The 25018-nt window shown below is 42.4% G+C and overlaps 1 protein-coding gene across 1 annotated transcript; it reads left to right on the top strand.

Moving 5' to 3' along the window:
- The first annotated feature begins 13862 nt into the window (after positions 1–13862).
- Positions 13863–23475, top strand: LOC106589309 (homeobox protein MOX-1). The gene is made up of 3 exons (XM_014179105.3): positions 13863–14899; positions 20388–20560; positions 22661–23475. Exons 1-3 carry the CDS (start codon positions 14410–14412, stop codon positions 22781–22783), a joined length of 786 nt encoding a protein of 261 aa, XP_014034580.1. The 5' UTR covers positions 13863–14409; the 3' UTR covers positions 22784–23475.
- Positions 23476–25018: the final 1543 nt, after the last annotated feature.

The raw sequence follows: 25018 nt of genomic DNA, 5'->3' as shown, positions 1-25018 counted from the left end.
CCCCCAAGACGCTCCCCTCAGCAGCAGACTTCGACGAGGCTGAAGATTCAGGCAGCAATGGAGTAAGCGATGATTTCAAGTGTTTATCCTTATGAAAGTCCACTCATTAAATTATCTCTGATAAAAATACAAATAAATGTCAATGTTGGGAAAAGGGAGATATGAAATGTTGCAAATGTTCTGTTAAATATTGTGTCCTTGTTGCTTTCAGTCTGTGGACTTGAACCTGGCAATCCCAGAGACCCCTAACCCTGTCAAAGTGGTAGACATCACAACACCCCTGACCACTAATCCAGTCAACCTTGAGGTTTTGGATGAAACACTTGTCCTTCAGTCAGGTGAGTTACACTGTCACAATCACTTTGACAGGTTATCATTTTTCACTGTAATGTAACTTACTGGCTAAAGTTTTATAACTAGACAGTTTGGTAATTAAATTAAAGACGTCTTCCAGAGATTGTTGAACATTTCCTGTTGAAAAGAGATATCCCAAGTATAAATCCAGTAAAGTACACACACTAAAGCAGTGGTCACCAACCGGCCAATCGCAATCGACTGGTCGATCTCCAAGGCATTCCTAGTCAATCACCAAACATGTATGTAAAAAACCCAACAATAAAGCCTTGTTTTCCTATTTTTTGTATTACTTTCACTCTGTTGGTGGTAGGTGCACTTGATTCAGCAGCCCTAGCGCCGGGAAAGCATAGCGTTCCCATTTTGAACCATTTCATGTGTCTGAAGGTAGAACTCCGCCTACCCGGCAGGCGCAGAGAGCAAATCAACTGCACCTACTGTATAGGCCTACCGCTGGCCAATCAGATAGCCTGCACATTTTCCTTGAGCCATAGACTGTAAAATGAAGTATAGAACGCACAGCAAATTTCATATTGTGACACTTCAAAACCTTTAAAACCATGACAAGAGTGAGAGACTCAACGAATACAGCAAGGAGCTGCTCTTTAAATTAGTAAGTTCATGTTTAAGTTGTTATTCAGCATTGTCAACACTTTGTTCAACACTTAAAGCCATAAAATGCGAGTTGTCCTTATTTCCACTCACGCTACAACCAGCACTACAGCTGCAATTAATGAGTATGGCAAAGTGTTCCGATAAGCTTGTGTTATTATTAGCGGCTTGGCTTCTGTTTTTATATTGAGGGATATCTCACTGGTCATGGGAGTCACAACATGAATTGGTGCATGAGGTGGAAATAATGCAGTGGGCCTTGAGTTTCACCCTCAGCTGGAGTGCAGAGGGGATGGTGAGTCAGCTGAGAGGCAGCCTCACTGCTTCTCCCTCCCTCCCCTCAGACTGACCATCAGATGCAGGCCATCAGTCCTGTAAAAACATTCAAGTGAATTATTATGCTTACTCAGCTGTGCCTCCCAAATAATACAACAAATTATCTAATTACCAGTGTTATATAAAAAAAATATCTATATATTATTTAAACACATGGTCTGAAAATATCAACATTGGCAGGCCAATCCAAGCATAGCCAATATGCAGTGATAATGTATTGGGCCTATAGCCTACTGAACAAACCTCATTGCTACAGAACAGTTTTGAAATAGTTAATGTTGCATAGGTTAACTTTTTCTAAAGTCATGTTTAAAAAAAAATCAGAGCGCTAGATCTGGACTTGCATTTTGACTCAGAAAGTGATCTTGACTCAGAAAGTGATTTTGGCTCAGAAAAGGTTGGTGACTACTGCTCTCAAGGGGGAAAGAATAAGTTTTGAGCAAAATACAGTTACTTAGAGACAACTGCCAACTTCAAGGAGCAGGCCATTCAAGGTGTTGGTCTGATGGGGATCCGTGATGTCATCGCCCCCCCTTGCTTGAGGAACAATAGAGAAGCAGTATAGAACAAAAGAGAAACGGCCCTACACTTGTGCTATGTCATGACATACCTAGACCACCTGTTGAGAGGTCACTTTTGTTAAGTACATCAGGTGTTAATTGAGGTGAAAAGGACACTAGAGTGCCACTTCAAGTTTTTAAGTAAGACTGATCTTCATTTTGTCCGCCACCAACAGGCTTTGCCCCAGCACACTGCACCCCACCACCAGGCTATTCCCCGGCACCCTGCATTCCACCCCCAGGCTTTTCCCCAGCACCCTACATTCCACCCTCAGGATTTGCTCTGACAACCTGCACCACATCGCCATGCTTTGCCGCTAATGCCATGCCAGGCTTTGGCACGAAAATCATCCTGAAACAAATGGTCCTGCTATTCTTGGAGAGGCTCCCCCCTGCATCAGAGGATCTTGAGTCAGAGTTCCTGACTATCACCAATCATATCTGCACGCTGTTTCAAAGCATCACTGCCAGATTCAGCAACATCGTTAATGAGGAGCTGGAGAAGTGTACCGACTCTGACAGTAAGCAGTACTGGGCTGACACCTTCTACTGGGAGTACATGAAGAGGTACCCATCATCCCAGTGCCTGGGGATTGAAGCCTTCACATGTGATGAGGAGAGATGTTTAGTAGTGGCCAACTTGTTTGCAAAGAAATTGTACCCCAAGATGTTCCTCTCAGCAGCAGACGTTGACGAGGATGAAGATTCAGGGAGCAATGAAGTAAGCGATGATTTCAAGTGTTTATCTTATGAAAGTCCACTCATTAAATTATCTCTTATCTTTGTTGTCAATATTGGTTAAAAAAAAAGTACATCTGCAATGTTGCAAATGTTATGTCAAATAATAAACATCATAAATATTTAACATTTTTGCTTTCAGTCTGTGGACATGAACCTGGCAATCGCCGACGAATTTGTCCCTAACCCTGTCAAGGTGTTGGAGTTGCTTCGACCCCTGTCACTGCCAGACATCAAAAAGACCTTGACCACTATCCATGACAAAGTGCTGGACAACACAACAACAACCCTGGTTGATGCCCCAGTTAAGGTGGACAACATCACAACACCCCTGGCCACTAATCCAGTCAACCTTAAGGTTACGGATGAACTTGTTGACCTCCAGTCAGGTGAGTTACATTAACACAGATCACTTTGACAGGTTATCATTTCCCTCTGTAATATAAGGTATTAGCTAATGTTTTATTTTAACATAACAGTTTTGTAACTAACTCATTTGTAACTAATTTAAGCTATTGTGATTGATCTTCTCCTTCTCATTTCCAGAAGATGTTGTGGTCATTAAACCAAAGAAAAGCAGAGTCATGAGATTCTTCCGTCGACTTTGCTGCTGCATATACGAAGATGATTTGATGATGTGAACCTGACCAGCTTTTCAGCGGATGACTTCAGCTCACACACACACACACACACACACACACACACACACACACACACACACACACACACACACACACACACACACACACACACACCACAGTTGTTGTTTAACATGAGATTCGCATGTTAAATATTTCTCTATAATCTTTCCTCATTAAATATTTTATGTCTTCATTCAATTACTAGTTTTACTATTTACAGTAGCAATCGATTTGTATTGTTATTTTTTTGTAACTATTTACAGTTTCAATTCACATTTCATCACAAACTTACAGTTTTTTACAATCGGTAGGACCCATTTCTCAATACTTAGGTCACTTTTTCAAAAGTCTTCACACAGTGAGCATAACAGCAGTCTATGTGGGCTAAACTATGGATCATTTTTCATTGCTTTGGCACAAAATGCATTCAATGGCTACATCTTTGAATTTTCATGAACTCTTTTCTCACTCAGACACAACCACCACCAAAAACTCTAGGCCAATTTGCACATGTTTACATACTCTTTTCAAAACTGTTAAACTTAAGTTCGAAACCTAAAATAACACAAAATTGAATAAGACATAAATTTGCTACATTTCTACAGTAATACCGTATTGAAATATATTCCAAGTCTAATAAATGAAATACTATCAAAACAATTAGACCAACCACAGCTGATTCCCATTGTAGCTGAACATCTACCCAGGTGTTAGTCTTTCAATTTCATTACCATCTATACAAAAGGGGACATCTTAGGAATAATGCTGTACTGTAATGTAAACATGGACCCAGCCAGAGATAGAGAAGTGGCTGACAGAGGAAGAAGAGTGGCTGGGAGAGGGAGAGGAGTACATATGCGTGGTGGAAGAAGACAGAGGAAGATCAAGAGCTGTAGTCTCAGATGAGATTAGGGCTACTATAATTGATCATGTAATAAATCATGATCTATCAATGAGAGTCTTGACTGAGAGTGGAGCCAAATCTGCAACTCTCAACAGTGGCATTTATTCTGAGAAATTTACGGCAAAACAACAGGTAAGATGTGCATTCTGCAAGGGCACCTGACTGAACTGCACATTACAAAAGTATATTGAGTAAAGCCTCCAAACCTACTTGTGTGTAATTGTAATTGTTTTTGTATTTCTGCTTAGGACCCAACGGTTACCTCCTACAGGCGGGAGAGGTAGGATTCTCACTGCTGTGCAGGAAACTGTAATCGTTGATATGGTCATCAGAAACAATGGCATAAAACTCACAGAGATTCAGGACAGAGTGTTGGCAGACAATGTAAGCATAACAACTATTTCTAGAGTCCTGAAACAACATCAAGTCAGGATGAAGCAGTTGTACACTGTCCCCTCTGAGAGGAATTCTGAACGAGTCAAGCAACTCAGGAACCAATAAGTCCAGGTAAGATGACTATAAAATACACAACTGGTTTTGAACAAAACCAAGCAGGGCAGAGACACAAAATGGCATGTTTTAAGGTATAATGTAAACTACTGTAATAGCCTAACTCTTATGTTGCCTTGTGGATCTATTTTAGAGAGTCATGGAGATTGAAGCCAGGCAAACATCCCACATATTCATCTTTGTGGATGAGGCTGGTTTCATCTTGGCCAAAACACGGCGGCGAGGAAGGAATGTGATTGGGAAAAGAGCCACAGTGGATGTCCCGGCCCAGAGGGGTGCCAACATCACAATATGTGCAGCAGTATCCTCTGGATTGCTGTTACACAAACCTCTAATTGGGCCATGCAACACCGAGCGTCTCATTTCATTCCTGGATGACCTCTAGGGAAGGGTTGTGCCAGGTGAGGAAAGGGTCGCAGTGATGCGAAAACGTTTGTAATTGTATGGGACAATGTGGCATTTCACCACTCCTGCAGTCACAGAGTGGTTTGCAGCCCATCCCAGGATGATGTCATTTTCCCTCCTTCCTTACTCTCCGTTCCTCAACCCCATAGAGGAATTATTTTCCTGATGGAGGTGGAAGGTTTATGACCACCATCCACATGATCAATTGTCCCTCCTGGATGCCTGGACATATCTGCAGAAGATTGCCAGAGATAGACCAAGCATGAAAAACGATTCTTTCCTAGGTGTATTGCCCAAGATGACATAAGATGTGACGTGGATGAGAACCTGTGGCCAAATGCATATGACAGGTTTGACTAGCATTGCTTCTGTATCGGTAGATGGTGTATATACAAATTCTTGTATTTTGGAATCACTCAATGCCATAAAATGCCATAAAACATATTGAAGCATATTGCATCATGTCTGATTCATTCCTGTAACATATACTGCAGTGAATTCTAAACAGTAGAGAGGTGTCATTCTTGTTTTGTAAAGAAAACATTGTGTAATTCTACCTGTTGTTAGTGATGTTTAGGTCATTGTTTTATGAGTGACAACTTTTGCTAGTGTTATGAGTTGATTTGAGACATGTATGAAGTGTTTTGGTAGTTTTAGGGCATTTTGGATGTGAAATTAACTGCTGTGCCAAGCTGAAAGTTAGTTATGTTCACTGTGAAGAGTTTTGAAAAAGTGACCTAAGTATTGAGAAATGGGTCCTAGCGATTGTAAAAAAACTGTAAATGACATTATTTATGCGTCAACATGTATTGAACGTGTGTTAGCCTGAGTTTCCTAGTTTAATAACTGTATTTTCTTCAGTTTTCCAGCAGATGGCAGTCTTGTCTAATATCTGGAGTCATATATGTTACAGTAATTCTGATGGCCTTGTGTCTTGGTATATATGTTTTTAGTCTCAATCATGTACTATAAAAAATACTACATTGAATATATATATATATATATATAATACACATTGACAAGCATGACCACAGTACAAAGAACAATGGTCTTGATGTATATGCTATTAAACTATCAGTCTGAAAGATAGGGCCATATCCAATAATATCTCTCTTTCTTTGATTGCAAAATCTTTATGGGTAATCCACAGGGGTCCCTGTTGGACTAGATAGATTAGGGAAACCAAAGAAAGCTTTACATTTTACTTTGCAGCAGCGATCTGGTTCATTTCAGTTCCAAGTGATTATGATGGCCATGCCTCTCCCAACATGATGGGTGGGGGCTGTGGTGAGACTGGGAGCAAGACCATGGGAAGAACTAGTAGTAAACGTTGAGACACAACGACTACAGCACCGTGCAGTACTTCCGTCGAGAGTGCTGCTGTGCTGTATTTAAACTCCAGTCAGTTTCCCACACCTTTCAACAACACAACACCCCCCCGAGACCCATGCAGGCGCAGATCTACAGCTCCCGCCAATGCCCTCCATCCAGGTTTCCCACTTCTACTCTGTGATACACACCACACACACACACACACACACACACACACCCCACAACCCCCTCCTCCCCACCCCACCTGCCCCACACATACACAAACACACACCTCTCCCTGTCAAATTAGCAGTGGTTCACAGGGCTCGGGAGGGGGTCGAGAAGAAGCCTGGCACGGAGCTCCTGTGAGAGGCAGCGGAGGGCCTGATTGAAAGGCTTCCGAGAATTCTCTGGGTTTGTTGTGTCGTTCCCGCCGTAGAGTAATGGCTTTAGCAGGGCCAGGTACACAAAGCTCCTGTGGCCACAGACCGGAGCTGGACAAACTTTACTGTTGACATCTGGAATTTCTTTCCTGTTCTTCCCTCTCCTCCTTTTTTTTTTGGATTGAGAGGGTGACTCACTGGTGTTCTAGCTTGTACAGTATCCTTCATCGTAAAGGCGTCAGCTGGCTAAAAAGTAGACCTTTTGTTTGCCTGTCCATGGTCATGTACTGTCCTGTATGGTTTTGTCATGCCCTCTTGTATGTTTGACTGAGGAGAACATTGCAGCTGCCTGACTGTGTGACAATCCTTCACGTTGAACCACCATAACACGTCTCTCTGTATGCATGTACACACACATACACAATCCATGTCTCAATTGTCTCAAGGCTTGAAAATCCTTCTTTAACCTGTCTCCTCACCTTCAACTACACTGATTGAAGTGGATTTAACAAGTTAAATCAATAAGGGATCATAGCTTTCACCTGGATTCACCTGGTCACTCTGTCACGAAAAGAGGGGGTGTTCATAATGTTTTGTATTCTCAGTGTATATATATATATATATATATCAGTGCATTCGGCAACGTATTCAGACCCCTTTCCTTTTTCCACATTTTGTTACGTTACAGCCTTATTCTAAAATGGATAAAATAAATAAAATGGCCTCATCAATCTACACACAATACCACATAATGCAAAACAACAACAGCTTTTCAGACATTTTTGAAAATGTAAAAAAGAAATACCTTATTTACATAGGTATTCAGACCCTTTGCTATGAGACTCGAAATTGAGCTCAGGTGCATCCTGTTTCCATTGGTCATCCTTGAGATGTGTCTACAACTTGATTGGAGTCCACCTGTGGTAAATTCAATTTGGAAAGGCACATGCCTGTCTATCTAAGGTCCCACAGTTGACAATGCATGTCAGAGCAAAAACCAAGCTATGAGGTCGAAGGAATTGTCTGTGGAGCTCCGAGACAGGATTGTGTCGAGGCACAGATCTGGGGAAGGGTACCAAAATATTTCTGCAGCATTGAAGGTCCCCAAGAACAGAGTGGCCTCCATCATTCTTAAATGGAAGAAGTTTGGAACCACCAAGAGTCTTCCTAGAGCTGGCCACCCGGCCAAACTGAGCAGTCAGGGGAGAAGGGCCTTGGTCAGGGAGATGACCAGGAACCCGATGGTCACTCTGACAGACCTGCGGAGTTTCTCTACGGAGATGAGAGAACCTTCCAGAAGGACAACCATATCTGCAGCACTCCACCAATCAGGCCTTTATGGTAGAGTGGCTAGACGGAAGCCACTCCTCAGCTCGCTTGGAGTTTGTCAAAAGGCACCTGAAGGATTCTCAGACCATGAGAAACAAGATTCTCTGGTCTGATGAAACCAAGATTGAACTCTTTGGTCTAAATACCAAGCGTCACATCTGGAGGAAACCTGGCATTATCCCTACGGTGAAGCATGGTGGTGGCAGCATCATGCTGTAGAGATGTTTTTCAGCGGCAGGGACTGGGAGACTAGTCAGGACCGAGGGAAAGACGAACAGAGAAAAGTATAGAGAGATCGTTGATGAAAACCTGCTCCAGAGCGCTCAGGACCTCAGACTGGGGGCGAAGGTTCACCTTCCAACAGGACAATGACCCTAAGCACACAGCTAAGACAATGCAGGAGTGGCTTCGGGAAAAGTCTCTGAACGTCCTTGAGTGGCCCAGCCAGAGCCTGGACTTGAACTTTATCGACCATCCCTGGAGAGACCTGAAAATAGCTGTGCAGCGACGCCCCCCCCCATCCAACCTTACAGGGCTTGAGAGGATCTGCGGGGAGAAGAATGGGAGAAACTCCCCAAATACAGGTGTGCCAAGCTTGTAGCGTTACCCATGAAGACTCGAGGCTGTAATCGCCGCCCGAGGTGCTTCAGCAAAGGACTGAGCAATACTTACGCAAATGTGATATTTCACTATATTATAGAGAAGGACCATTTCTATGGCTCTCATCCACTGTTCAGATTCCAATTTCTTTCCCATGCGGACAGTGCTGTACATGTTTCAGCTTCTGTGGTAAGCATGGCTACTATCTCAATGTACAGGCCTGTCGTGGTCATTTCTCTTTTGATAGGAGTTTTGATCTTTTGATCTTAGATCTAAAAGACTTAAAGAAGGAAATTCTCTCCACCGGAACTGGTGGCCCTTCAAGAGGAGGCTGTGTACAGACTTTGTTCCAGTAGATATACAAACTATACCACCAAAGTGAATCACTGACTGTCTGCGCAGAGCAGGAGATGTATCCCTCTGCACAGACACGGGGACAAGTCTCAAGTTCACAGAGAGACACCAACAGGATGGTACGGCTCTGACACAACAAACCCATTTACACAGCACTAAGACGTGGAGATGTAAAAATGAAAATATTACGTTCTGTTGCTTACAGTACCGCAGGGGGGAGAGGGGTAGTGTGCGCGTGTGTGTGTGTTATATGTTTACAATATCAAAGCCTAGTTCTAGTTGTCGGAAACCTGTACTGGGGGGCATTGGCATGGGAGCTAGACCAGCTCTGCTCCTGCATGGGTCTCGGGGGTGTAAACCCAACCCTGGGTGTTTGTTGGTGTTGGCATTTAAGGCAGTGTTTGGCCCAGCGAGTGTGTTCCCTGTTGGGCTGTTTGTTGGCCCAGCCTGATCCTGAGAACCGCCTGGGGAGCGCGCTCAGTCCGTCTCTTCAAAGTGTCCGGCCCCCCAAGGAGGAAGTTCAGCCCAGTGGTGTTTGGAACAGGACGAGAACAGACAGACACACAGACTGACAGGAAGGAAGGTATTCCATGAACACACAATGCTACCATCCACCACACCCACCCACGCCATTGGGGGGATTCCAAAGGGCCCTCAGCCATTTATTATGATTTATTTCGCATTTTAAACTGTCCTACAGCCAACCTGATCAGAACCAGCTGAGGTGAGATAGGATCTAGTTTCCTGTGTGTTACAGACTGAAAGAAACCACTACACACACACACATCTAAGAGAAGACTGACACTGACACCCACCCACACCATGACATGAAATATAGCCGGAAATGTAAATACCTTTTGGTATAGGTTGTAAAGTTTAATTTAAAAGTTTGTAGCTGGGATGATTTATTTCCTCTAGGTCCATGTGCAGGTAGGCCTACAGAATGAGTGTGTACAGACCAGATACCGTAATCTACTGTTGAAAAATAAAGGAGAGCCGCACAACCTAGAAGCTCAGATGCAAAAATGTAATTTCCAACGTTTCGACAGACAAGCTGTCTTCATCAGGGTATAATGAAAAACACTGCGGGATGACTCATTTATATAGTGTCAAAAGACACACACGGGTGTCTGTAATCATGGCCGGGTGAGGCCTGATATCATTGGTTAATTCTCATATATTAAAATAGCATACAAAAAACATAAATGGATAGCGTACGATCATAGATACGATTTGGCTCCATAAGCCTACAAACATTTACAATAGCAAAATCACAATAATGGCTTCAGATCAAAGTCTACGTTGAGACCGAAGGGAGCAAGGGTCTTTAAATGTAAAGGTCCAGGCAGCCTCTCGTTTTAACAATAAATTGTCGAGGTCACCCCCTCTCCTAGGGCGGGTGACATGTTCGATGCCGATATAACGTAGAGACGGAATCGAGTGGTTTTCGTTCCAAAAAGTGGGCCGCAACTGGGTAAGTCGAGTTTTTGCACCTAATGGTGCTACAATGCTCCGAGATACGTACTTCTAATTCGCGCTTTGTTTTACCCACATCATTTTTACCACAAGGACAAGTTATAAGATAAGTAACTGCCTTAGTGGAGACACGTGATAACACCTTTGATTGGGATCTGTTTCCCTGTTTGGGGGTGTTTGAAGGATCTACATTTATAAGTGCCTTTGCATTCAGCACAGCCATTACATTTGTAGTTTCCATCCAGTAGGGGCGCAAATAGACGTTGTGCAATCTACTGTACCACCATGTACTGTATAGGACACCAGTCTTCACAGCCTTACCTTTGCATAACCCATTTCAATGTAAAATATTTAAGACAGACAGTTTTAACACAACACTGGACAGGCCTATCCAATCAAGGGTCATGCTTTCTGCCTTACTTTGTCAAAGGTGTCCCTCAAATCAAGTCGTTTTTCAGCGAACATTCAATATTACCAAGCTTATGTAGTTGCCTGATAACAAATGACATAATTGGTTAATTCAATGCCTGTCGAATTGAGGAGAAAATTCACGTTGAACTGGAATGGAAGATAAATGTCAACTGTACCAGCTCGGACCACTAGAGGACACTGTTAAATTTGCTTTTCTCTGCGAAGCTCTAACTTCCAGTAACAACTCCTATCTCAATACCCCCTAAGCACATGTATATTTCGGGGGGCCAGGTGGAACTAACATAACCTCTCCGCTAGAAATTGCCACTGTTTTTATATTGTTTGGATATCATACGTGTTTGATATTCGCCAGGGTAGTTTGATCCACAAGTATGTTGCAGAGTTTTTGAAACTATTGTCCTGAAGTAGCCAACCGTAGCAATGTGCTCAGAGATGTTGTGTTGAGTTGCAGACATACTGGTTAACCATACTGAACTCTCATGTTATGCATTGCGTGTGGTTGATAGGACCTGTAGCATACTTTCTGTGTTTGATCTCTTGGCATGCAACCTCTGTGCCCTCTGGTAAGTGATACTCAGGGACGTCAGTCAGTTGTGTAGAGATAGGCTACTCTACTGTGTGCCTACTGTAGAGATAGGCTACTCTACTGTGTGCCTACTGTAGAGATAGGCTACAATGTGAGCTGGCTTCACATTGACGGTTTGGGTCAAAGTTACAGGATATGGTACAATAAGGTACAGGATATGAAGTTATTATGATCTGTTGTGATTTGATCTGATGCCTAACTCCACCCACTACCCACTTCATGTAGAGCTCAGGTTTAAACCAAATATTATCTGTGTATTGGCTGATTGGTGTGGCCACACTACTACTGTAATACAGTAGCCTAAATAAGGCCTCTGAGAGAGGGCCAGCAGCAGAGATAAAGCCTTGTCTCTCACAGCCCAGGGAGCCTAGGGCAGTATGGGTCAGTACAGGTCATCCTGTCAGCCAGCAGAGACTGATGGAGGGACTAATCCCACTGCTGTCATGAAGATGGATCAGATGAAAACACAAAACACTGTGGGCTCAGACTGACAGAGACAGGTTTCAAAGAAGACTTGAGTGACTGACACACATGCATGCAAGCAACCACGCACGCACGCACGCACGCACGCACACACACATACACACACACACAATAAATGGGCATCAAGGGAATAGGAATGATGGGAATTAGAGTTGAACCATCTTAGTTGGTTGATTTGATTAAATCAAATGGTACAGATTTGCAATCTATAAACAGTAGCTAAAACCAATAGCTATACTTACTCATTACACACACACACACACACACACACACACACACACACACACACACACACACACACACACACACACACACACACACACACACACACACACACACACACACACACACACACACACACACACACACACAGATGGCCCCCCGGTCAGACCACAAGTGCCGTCTAACCCCTGCACCCTGCGGTGAGCTAGAACCCAGATTGCCAGTAAAAACGAGAGGACATAGCTCAACTATTTGCTGGGTAAATGGAATGGGGTTGTGTGTGACCTCAAACACTTCACACTCTCACTGAGGCATGCTGTGTGTGTGCGTGCGTGTGTGTGTGTGTGTGACCTCAAACACTTCACACTCTCACTGAGGCAGTGTGTGTGTGTGTGTGTGTGTGTGTGTGTGTGTGTGTGTGTGTGTGTGTGTGTGTGTGTGTGTGTGTGTGTGTGTGTGTGTGTGTGTGTGTGTGTGAGACAGGCGGTGGAGGTGAGGTCCGCTGAGAGAGCTCGGGAGCAGTATGACGACAGGGAGAGGAGGAACAGAGTCTCATCTTAAAACTATGAACACGTCAGGTTTCCTCAGAAACATTCAGTTCTCCTCTGTGGAAGTGTGGTTGTGCAAAGTTAGTGGGCAATGGAGAAAGTGAAATTGTAACTGCAATATGGTAGTTTGAGTAAAAAAAAAAACAGCAACGTAGAAATGTATTTTAAATACAATATCTCAGAACATTACTGTACAATACCATAACCAAGGGCTTTGAGTGGTATATAGATCCGATTTTACGGATATTTAATTTGACTGTATTGTAAACATACATATATATTTTTGGTGATTCATTATCTTTCACCCCTCAGAAAATATTGAGCAAATAAAACCAGCTGACACAAGTGTCACAGTTCAGCGCATGTCACGGTTCAATTAAAAAAAAAGGTGAAATATTGCACAGTGAAACCACAATCAATCAGAAATCTTGAAAAACATTTTCCAAGATAATACATGAACAATGAATTATCAATAACGGACCATTTCAAATCGAAAACTCTGCTCTGAAATCCCGTATTCCATCTCACTACAGTACAGTGTACTTAAGAGGTGTGAGAGTTGTTAGCTACCAAATCCAACCGACTTATCACACAAAAGCTAAGTGGAATCCTGCCAGGCCGATTAGGCTGTATAGCTCAAGACTAAACACATACAGAAGGACTTTGGCTTATGCGGAGAGACGAAAATGTAGATTGGAGAAGACAGACTGGGATCAGGGGTGTAGAGTGAAGGGGTGGAGGTCAACTTTCATCCAAAGAGTGTCGGGCTAAATTGTGTGTCAAAAACCCCCCCGCTAAGGAGTAGAATAATCCGCCTGCTGGACCCTTACTCCCATGTGGGTGTTCGCGTTTATATTTTACAGACAATGTCCCTTTAAAAGCGCGGCGCGTCTGGATAGCCCATTAGATGTGCATATAACATTTCCCCTGTGATGAATAGTTGATGAGGCAGAGTTGGTGGGGTTGGTCACAGGGTACCCACATGTGGCCGCCAGGGCTCCTCCTCTGTAGGCTCGCGTTACACTCCCATAAACTTGCCACTCTTTCCCACCTCTGCGTTTTAAAAAGGGAGGAGGGACCACTTGTCAGGAATATCTTAGAACTGTGAAAACAGCCAGCCCGGTCAGGAGAGTGTGTGTCTGTGCGTGTGTGTGAGTGAGTGAGTGTGTGTGTGTGGACGCAGGGGTAAGCCTAACACTTCTCTAGCAGCGCAGCCAGTCAGATCACTTGTCCACTTGCCGGGTCAGGTTGTGTGCGTGTGAGTGTGTGAGTGAGGTGCTGCTCTCTACAACATTACACATGCAAGACGGAGAGAAAGCGAGACCAACTTAACCAGAGGAAGGTGTCCATCCTTACACATTGGACTGAGGAGAGTCAACAAGCCACAGTCAGTGACACAAAGACAGACAGACAGAGAGAGTAACTTCTTCCAGAGTTGGATGTGCCGGGGAGATGACGTGCTTCTAGAATCAAAAAGCTGAAGTGGATATTACCCCATATTGACAGAACCAGAGAACACTCTGAAGGGACTTTCAGCTCTCAGCAAGGACTTCACTCCAGAAGTGTGTGAGGCTGACTAAGTGTGTGTGTGTGTGTGTGAGGGAGTGTTTATTGTGTTTATCGCCATGGATCAGACAACCAGCAGCTGCATGCGGAGCGCCCACCCCGGCAGCCCCATCTGGGGGTGCGTGAGGAACCCTCACCCCGGAGCGGGGCTCCAGTCGCCCTACCAGCAGGCCCCCTTCTCCCTGCACCAGAAGCCTGAGTACCTTGCCTATACAGACTTCTCCACCTCCTGCCTGGTGCCCGCGTCCCACACCGCCTACCCCCGCGACGACAGACTTTACCAAGAGCCCCATGCAGGCTTCCAGAGGGCCGACTGGCAGTTTCCCCCCTGTGAGACGCGGGGCCGGGGGCAGGAGGCCTGTCGGGTGATGCCCGTGGCCGTGGTTGGTGGAGGAGTTGTGGGGGGCGTAGGGGGGGAGATGGACAGCACAGGTGGGGAGAGGCTGCCAGGGGCAGTGCCCAGGTGTCTGAAGGGGGAGTACTCGCCACAGAGCATGGCATCGGCCGACACAGAGAAGAAGAGCTCCAAGAGGAAGAGGGACGTAATAGGTGAGTCAATGATACGTCATGACGGGATCAGTTGGGGTGTGCTGCTGGTAAATACCATAACTGAAAAGACGTGGGAAAAGACATGGGTGACCACTTCAGCAGGCCTACATAGCGTGCAAATTCAAGTCAAATGCCATGCAGAGACAGAAATTAAAACATGATTCCCAGAGTTGACATTCATTTTGACCAACCCCTTTTCCTCATGAATACACTAGACAGATGTGTTATTCTGCAGGGAAACTCTCACCAGACTACTTTACCAGTGCACCACGATACAGTATCACATTCACTAATGCCCCATGTCATTGCTGGCGATGGGACAGAATCTCTGTATCTGTTTCCTCACCAGAAGGCAGTCAACCTAGAGCCTCAACAGATAGGTATGCTAAAGGTGACGACACTTGGTGCTCAAGACACACTCCGAGTGGACCAGTTGCATCCTCTCATTGTTCGAGGGCTCTTAAAATGTTGAAATGACTAATGCAACATCTACTGTAACTCTCTGTTGCATCCGTGTATCCTTTGTTTCATTGAGTCGCGAAGGCTTTCAGGATCACTGCGGGTATAAATCAAATGAGATGTTTGTCAGCAAAATAAGCTTGGCGTATCTCATATTCCTATGATATATAGTATCACGGTCCATAATAGCAAATATATCATTAGATGTCTTTATAAATACTACTATTAAAAGTATAAGAAGCTCCACAAACTATTTAATTTAATATCAACACCAACAGGCAACTGTTAATTACTTGCAATTCCCCATTGATTATTGATGTAAACTTGTTACCGTAAACAATGATATAACAACAAAAGACCAACGGATATTTCTTAAGTTTGGCTAGTAGAGAAAGACACTTAAGGAACTATGATTAAATATCATGGTGATATTATACCGGTCGCCACAGTACTATTTCTGATGCAACACAAACGCAACTGAATGAGTTCACTGGGGAAAAAAATATGAATTTATGATTCAGTTCAGGGTCATATTCAAATGCTCAGTTAAGAGTTTAGTCTTCTAACTTAAAAAAAAGAGTTGTAATTGTTCACTAATCTATTCATCTTATTAAATTCAGTGACAGGAAATCAAACCAAATTTCTAGTGCAGAAACTGATATCCATGAAGTGCTAATTCCTAAAAGTCACACACTTTTTAATGACCGGCCATTTTAGTTAATGGCACTGGGAACTGTTTATATTTCATTTCTAGCTATAGATATGTTATTGAAATATATTCCCAATTTCATGCTAGCTGAAAGAGAGGAAAAGTGAACCTCACTTTTTTCAGCACATCTGCTATAGGCATTCCCTTCAGCTTTCAGCCATGCTATGGAAACCAAACTTTCGAACCTCTCTCGAACAGGGGACATTGTTTTGAAGACAAATAAATGTATTACCTTCTCGATCAGTATTCGCGTGGCTACTGGCTATATTAGGATGGCCAAAGCTAAAATGCAATACTCACTTTAGAAAAATCACTTTGGGCTTGGAGACATTATTCTATAAACGTGTCTAATGTTAGATCTCCTTCACAGGGCAGCAGACACAGGCCTTAGGCACTTAAATGGAGAAATATAGATTTTTTTCCCCCTTTTCTTGTGTTACCTTATTGTAACTCTCCCTCACTCCAGTGAAAACATGCCAGACCACGTCTGGTAAAATCACTTGCCTGCAACCCCACTTTTACATTCTTATCCATTGACATTTTCCTGTCATTAAGCTGTAACAGAATCTCCCACTGAACACATGCAACATGGTTGACCACTACCCAGTATTTGATAGATGATCATTCAAACCTGCATTGAATACTTTGACCTAGTATTGGGAAAATATCCGTATTAACCTTTTACTGCAGTGGGCTAAATCAGTGTCATACAGAGTGATTCTTGGTAGTCTTCAATCTACTTTGAAACAAAAGTACACACCTCACACACATGGTTTACAGACACCTGTACCATGTCAGATAGAGTTGAAATGTATTTAATTTTGAGTTTGCGTCCCAATAATACACTTTATATACTTCACAGAAGACTGAAATATAGCAAAATCAGATTTTTGACAGTTTAATTTTTAAATTTTTATTAATGATGAAATTTGAAAAAATATTAATAACATTCCACCCATGAGGCAACTAGGTAATTTGACTGCAGGAAAGGGATCTATGGCATTGACACTATGCTACAGTATATAATAGCCTGGTCTCATAGACTAGACGTAACATAGTAAATGTAAATCCATGACACTCAAATGAGTATGAAATGTCACGTTTGGTATGGTTACATAAGACATGAGGTTACTTAAGACAAAAAAAACAAAAGGAGGGTGTTCGAATCTCATCATGGTCAACTTTAGCATTTTTAGCTCATTCGCAACATTGCAACTACTTTTTACTTTTTAGCTACTTTGCACCTACTGTACATAGCATGTTAGACAACCCTTCCCCTAATGCTAACTCTAACCTTTACCCTTTTAGCTAACCCTTCCCCTAACCTTAACCCTTTAACCTAACACTCCTAACTTTAACCCTAAACCTAACCCCTAGCCTAGCTAACGTTAGCCAGCTAGCTAACATTAGCATTAGTCACCTAGCCACCTAGCTAACATTAGCAACAACAAATTGGAAATTGTAACATATACGGTTTGCAAATTCCTAACATATTGTACGAATTGCAATCCGTAACATATTGTACGAATTACAATTCGTAACATATCCTACAAATTGTAATGCATAGCATATCATAATAAATGGAGTGTCTTGGATTTACATACAGAATAATACAAAATGCTCTGAGGCCAGGTTGTATACAAGCATATAGCTAGCTCTAAGACATGGTGATGGATTCACCTTCATTCATACTTTCAACCGTTTCAAAAGGTTCAACCTCTACTGATGTGCAGATTATTACATGTTTTGGCTGAAGGAATGTCAGGTCTATCTACAGGTTTTAATACGTTTTATAAGCCATCGTGTAAGAACTAGTTTAAACAAGCTCTGTTTCATCTAAGTCAAGCAAGGTAAGGTATAATGCGTCTGTATTTATCCAACTCCATGCTTTTAATACTATACTTATCATAGCCAACCATTTAACTTTATTGAACCTTGTTGTGCTAATACTGAAACATATATGAGACTGTTATGTAACTAATCGTATTTAGAACATGTTTATAGTGCTGCCAAACATATGAAAATTGCAGGGTGATTTTAATCCATTAGCCTGACCAACATCACTGTTAACTTATCAACTTTATAATAATAAAGTCTCTAAACACTTTCAGTAAGAACTTTAGTATACATATTACCACTCCGATATAAAACACATTTCAACACCATTTTTACTGTGAAGAAAAACATCTTGTACACATGTGTTTATTACGTTCATAAACCTTGGTACACACTTTAATACACTAACTAATCACCTCATTAATTAAATAGTCATTTTCATTTCTGTTTGACTCTGAAAACCCACTTGTTTACAATGGGCTTAATTCAGTGTTAATTAAGACAAATTACTTTTGCACCATCTCCCAGAAATGCCAAATGCTGTTTGTTTTACGGAGTCCCGCTGGGTCCAGGAGTTGCTCCCCTCCAGTTTACGGGCTCTAGCTGTGCAGGATATTTATTGGGGCCTGTTTAGTGATGGCCAGTGTGTGTGCCCATTAAATCTGTCCTGCCAGGTGTTCAGCAAGTTAAACCTGCTCTCTACTCAGTTCCTCCTCACCAGGCCAGAGTAGAGCAGCATACGTAGAAAACGTTTCCCTTATCTGGGTTTTAATTATGATAATACTGCATTCTCAACATGAGGCATTATAGACCACAGGTTGGTAGGTTGGTCTCTCTGAATGGGAGTCTTGGCTGCAGGAAGATGTTTTGGGTTGGGGGTACCCCTTACTTCCCATGGCTATGCACACGCAAGGCAAAGACGCATGCAGACACACATGCGAGCACACACTGAAGGACACGGGCACATGTGCACACACACACACACACACAGTGAGTCTGATGAAGGACACGGGCACATGTGCACACACGCACGCACGCACGCACGCACGCACGCACGCACGCACGCACGCACGCACGACACACACACACACACACACACACACACACACACACACACACACACACACACACACACACACACACACACACACACACACAGAGAGAGTCTGGATCTGCCCAGTCACATCTGGACCAGGCACTGCAGTTCATTTCACAGTCTGGCTCCACGCTCTGGCAAGTCCAAAGCAGAACTTCTCACTTTGACAAATTAGAACCATTTTCTCGAGATTACATCAGCAGCTAGTGTCGCTACCTATGCAGAATTGTTACCTAAAATCATTCCATTTAATATAAAGTTGAGATTTCTAACAAGGAATTATTAAATGGCTTTCATGTACAGTATTTTATATCCTAATATACTGTACATTTTACAATAGCCTTCATATTCCCTGTCGTACAAATTTGTCATACAAACTTTATTAACCTATAATGAGAGTAAGTCAATAAACACAATAAACACATATATGAATACCATAGTAATTACAGCACATGATTTCATAATTACTCTTTCCAATGCTCTGCTACACGGGTGAGAAGGCTTCCTATTTTCCAGAGGCTGGCGAGGCTGACAGCTTGTGTGTGAGTTACTGTGCCATGGCCCTCAGCCTCCTCTCCTCTGGCCCATGAGGGGAAGTCTTCCCATCTTCCCAGAGATGCACACGCTTGAGCCGGACAAATCCCCACCTTTGTTCTTTTGTTAGAGGGTTTAACGATGTTCCGCTGCATTCCTCTCTAACTCAAGCCCTCTGCCTCCTGGTTAGGTGGCCCCTTTTGCAGGGCAAAGGAGCGTTGACTTGACTGCGGCACTGGTGGTTAGATAGTGTAACTCAGTGAGTGGGACTTCAGGTCAGTGTGGTCAGGGAGGTCTCACGTAGGGTGGTGGTCCGGTCGCTCTCTGAGTGTACGACTAGAGCCTCGAAAGACTTGTTGGTTGACCTCTTCTTTGCGAAACGGCCTAATACCAGACAGACAAACCACTCAACTTGTGTCCAAATTCAGTTCTAAACCAATATACACACCAAGACATTGTAGACCTAAGTGGTACTCCTTCAACGCATAAATGCAGGTACAGATGTAAGATCTTAATTTGATCACTCTTCTGTTGATGAGAACTTTCCTGCAAAGCAGGAAATGCAAACTTGTAGTGTATTTGAGTTTAAAAAAGACTTCTAAAGTTTTAATTTGCACCTTGAAATTTCAGACTTGATTTCCCCTAACAGAAAATATATCAACCCCTACAAAAATGTCCATGAATTATAATCCACATAATAATTCACATTTCCTGTTGCTGCAGGATTATTTTCCTGCTGTAGCAAACTGACGTGCACGGAATTTTACAGAATTATTTCTCAACACTACTGCATATCATAGCATAGGCTAATCATGCAGTGCTATTGAAATAACAATTCTCTCCTCTTCCTCCAGATATTCAGGACTCCAACTTCAAGGTGGACTCTAACTGCAAAGCGAGGAAAGAGCGTACAGCATTCACCAAAGAGCAGCTCCGGGAACTGGAGGCAGAGTTCACCCACCATAACTACCTGACCAGACTGCGTCGCTACGAGATCGCCGTCAACCTGGACCTCACAGAGAGACAGGTAATGAAGATCATGAAACTTGAGTTAAAAAATACTTTTAAGTACTACTTAAGTAGTTTATTGTGGTATCTGCACTTTACAATTTATACTTTATACTTCACTACATTCCTGAAGAAAATAATGGAGTTTTTTCTCCATACATTTTCCCTGACACCCAAAAGTACTCGTTATATTTTGAATGCTTATCAAGGCTGGAAAATGGTCAAATTCACACACTTATCAAGAGAACATCCCTGGTCATCCCTACTGCCTCTGATCTGGCAGAATCACTAAACACACATGCTCCGCTTGTAAATTATGTCTGAGTGTTGGAGTGTGTCCTTGGCTATGTATACATAATATATATATATATATATATATATATATATATATATATATATATATATATATATATATATATATATATATATATATATATATAATAATAATAATAATAATAATGGTGCCATCTGGTTTGTTTAATTGAAGGATTTTTAATTGATTTATACTTTTACTTTTTCTTTTGATACTTAGGTATATTTTTGCAATTACATTTACTTTTGATACTAAAACCAAATACTTTTAGACTTTTGCTCATATAGTATTTTACTGGGCGACTTTCACTTTTACATGAGTCATTTTCTATTAAGGTATCTTTACTTTTACTCAAGTATGACAATTGGGTACTTTTTCTACCACTGGCATAAAACACACAACACCTACACCAGAATGTTTCTACACAATGACAGTATTTAGTGATTTATCAGCATACATTTTCCCGAGGAATAGAAAGAAGAGGTCTATGAAAAAGCGCATGTTTTCAGCTGATTGCCTGACAAATAAGAGAAGAGCCTGTTGATTGGATGAGAATATGTGATTTAGGGTAATATTATTAACAACAAATTGTTTTAAAAACAGACATATATTTAACAATGCTCTTGATATAGAGAGCTGGAACATAGTTGAGTCTCTGCAGCCTACAACTACTGTCTCAGTTCGCTTCTTGTTAACAGCACTCATCCTAATAGGTGACCAACCAGAGCAGGGGATGTTTGAAGCCTTCTTTTGTGATTGGGCAGCAGATCTTAGAACCTGGCGAGACAAGGCAAACATTTGTAAGGACTTGGCAGTCTCCTCTGTTCCTCTCCCCATTTTCAGCCCGTCCCCACTCCCCACTCCTCCTAACGAGCCCATAGTTTCTCAGTGACCGCACATAGCCTGCTCTTAGATGAATTTCCCAGGCCTCTGGTGCTCAAGGCCAGCTAGGTTCCAGCCCTACACTCCGGGCTCTGAGTCCCATTGCAACTCAGGCTCAACTTTTTGGTGATTTTTTTCCCCGACACATCCTACACATCTTGGCAGACTGACGTTCCTTCAGTCACGAGTGGCAGACAGTATCAGACGAGGGGATAGTCTTAATAAAAATAGTGTGGGAACGGATTAGTCTGTCCCAGTGTTGCCGTGGGGAATGCTGAGAGGGATGCGCGGAGGTCAGGCACTGCCCTCCCCTGAGCATGTGGGTCCAGTCGACACAGGATAGCGACTGACTGGGTCCAAGGAAATGATGTCGTAAGTCATGTCAGTGATATTGTAGAATGATCCAGAGAGCTCATTAGCTACTGCAACCTACATATTGATGCTGTCTGATGAAAACCTCTTATCTACAAAACAGAAACCCTTCAGGAAATGGAAAAAAAGTGGCATATTTTCCCACTAATGAACATACAATTATGAAACTTCAGAAGCTATTTTGAACACTATTGGTCCTAGAGTCATGAAATGTACAGAGTACAGAGTTACTGCTTTCAACAAATCTAAACAAAAAATTGAGTTTCAAGGTTTTCATCAGACAGAGATGATATGATACTGACTTAACTGTAATCCAAACCTAAATTCATACTTTACACTGAGACTGCACGCTCTTCACAAGCACCAAAAAAAACACCCACCTGACTGATGTACTGACCTGGTGAGGAAAGTTGTGGGATTATGCTTATTTATAATAAACATTATCATATGAACATATGGAAAATGATTGAAACAATCTCACTCAGTATCCCAAACATCCATATATATCACTATGTAGAAAATGTAGTGACACTTCCTGTTTATGCCCTGCAGGTGAAAGTGTGGTTCCAGAACAGAAGGATGAAGTGGAAGAGAGTGAAAGGAGGACAGCCTGCTTCCCCTAATGACCTGGAGACAGACGACATAGACTCTGCTGCCTCACCCAGCTCAGAGTGAACACATAGAGAGGAGAGGAGGCCCTCAAACGCCAAATGGACATCCATAGAGAACACAAGACATCGTATAATATCCCTGGAGAGTCAGCTGCTGGAACAAAGCATTTCTTCTAGAGACTTTGTATGCTGTCTGAACCCCAGTGTGTTTCCAATTGTAAATACTATAGTGCTCTGTCTGCCAATGTTCAAAGTATTTTTTAAACTTCTCTGTCAAATGAGGACACTATTAGATCTAACTTCAAAGGGGTTGTAACATTTTCTGTATTCCCTACGATCTAACTCCTGGAGCATTGACTGAGCTGGAGTATTGGAATAAACAAACGAAGGAATGGATCCATCTTAGCTAGTTGCAGAGTTTATCTCCCTTCCCAAGTGAGCGCTTGCTGCTCAGTGATGACATGTCAGGTCTACGATTTGATTTTGTTTGAGGACATCGCCTCAGTTCTCGCGTCGTAACCGTGGCCCTCGACGCTTCACTACAGCCACCTGCAGACACTCAAAGCGTTTCAGCGTTGCCAAGCCTTAAGTGCCCCAAAATCTGATTGTATTCAAAGTTGTGTTGTCAGGTTTTTCGTAGAATACACTTTTTTTTTTACTTTTCTTTTTTTTAACATTTGAATGATATTGATAAAACACAGATGTTGCCATTTGAAATCTGCAAAAATTAATAAATCATTAAAAAAAAGAAAAATACTTTAATAATTTCTTCCAAACCAGCCACATGTGAGTTATGAAGTGACAGTGCATGGAGCTTCTTGGCCCGACTATAGGGCATAGCCAATGCTTTGGCATTGACAGGTTACTTAGTCCATTTTCTATGACAACTGTCTGCAGACGTCTGTCTCTATTGCAACTGTCTTTTCTTTCTTTTCCTGTCTGTGTGTGTGCCTGAGAGTGTGTGTGTGAGAGAGAGAGAGCTGCACTTGCAATAACATCTGCAAATCTGTGTACGCAAACCAATAAACTTTGATTTGATTTGAGAGAGATGGACAGAGAGAGACACAGCGAGAAAGTGAGAGAGAGAGAGAAATACAAAACCCTCTCATATAGAACCACACTCTTAGAAAAGAGCTGCTGCCCCTAAAAAGCAACTTCTTGTTTTGATAATGGCTTAAGTGGCATCGATATAAGTCAGAAACATTTATTCTAGTGTCAAAATTTACTACAAAGTGAAAATAGGATCATTTTGGTCATAAAGTCAGTCTCGTCCAAAATGGAGATTTGCGAGATGATAGGAAAAATTGTATGTCGCAGAAAGAAGGGTACCGTAAGGGTTTTCCATGGGTTGGGTTTATTTCAATCCTGCCCACAGCTGGCAGTACCCAAGTAATCATAAATTTGGAGCGTAGTTGCACACGACCTGATCGTAATGCCCATCGACAATTTGGTTTGACATTTGATATTCCTATGGGGCTAATTAGGGACCATCAGTAAATTACACAATGTACATGGGACAATATTTTAAAAGGTCAATAGCTCCCAATGTCAATGACATAAAAACCTCAAACCAACCATAAATTGTAGAAATTCATATACAAATATTGGAAACAACTAAAATATGTGCAACATGAAAATATTGTCCCATTTACATTGTGTAACTTATTGACGGCCCCTAACTATCCCCAGAGATAACCTATCCAAAGTCAAACCAACTTTTCCACTGTCACACACCAGTTGGCTGAAGCTAATTGTCGAAATTATATGGCTAACTCTTCCCACCTGCTAACACACACAAGACACACCCACATCAAACCAAACTCCAAAACTAACTCACGTTTGAATTCAGTCATGGGCGCTAGCATTTCTTAATAACCAAATCTAAAAATTAGGAAGTGCAGTCGCCCTTTACAGAGATTATCCGGTACATTTGTATACTTTTTAGCTAGGAGTTCTGAAAGTAGTTCTCCAATCCAAAAGTAGTGCCTGAACATTGTATACCAAGTCACATATGTGAAGATACTGTATGTGCACCACATCATTGCTCTCTCTCTCTCTCTCTCACTCTGCTGTGTGTGCATCTTGCTAGCTGTCACTCAAATGGCGAAGGGCTGAAGCTCATTGGCTGCAACTCGAATTGCTAGGGGGCTGGCACAGCACAGCTTCCAAGAAAACAGTCGCTTTCAAACTAGGGATTTTGTGACTAATTGAGGTAAAACAATAATTCTGCTCATAGATTATGTGTGAACTATACATTGACAGCCCAAAGTGAGAGGTTTAAAAAATACTTAGTAGTCGC

Source organism: Salmo salar, chromosome 28 (genome assembly GCF_965601325.2).
Source record: "Salmo salar chromosome 28, fSalSal1, whole genome shotgun sequence".
Taxonomy (NCBI): Eukaryota; Metazoa; Chordata; class Actinopteri; order Salmoniformes; family Salmonidae; genus Salmo; species Salmo salar.
This window is presented reverse-complemented; position numbering and strand designations above follow the sequence as displayed.

Coding starts and splice junctions, on each gene's coding strand:
- LOC106589309 (XM_014179105.3), top strand. CDS start 14,410: ATGGATCAGACAACCAGCAGCTGCATGCGGAGCGCCCACCCCGGCAGC. Junction 14,900..20,387: donor GAGGAAGAGGGACGTAATAG/GTGAGTCAATGA, acceptor CTCTTCCTCCAG/ATATTCAGGACTCCAACTTC. Junction 20,561..22,660: donor TGGACCTCACAGAGAGACAG/GTAATGAAGATC, acceptor TATGCCCTGCAG/GTGAAAGTGTGGTTCCAGAA.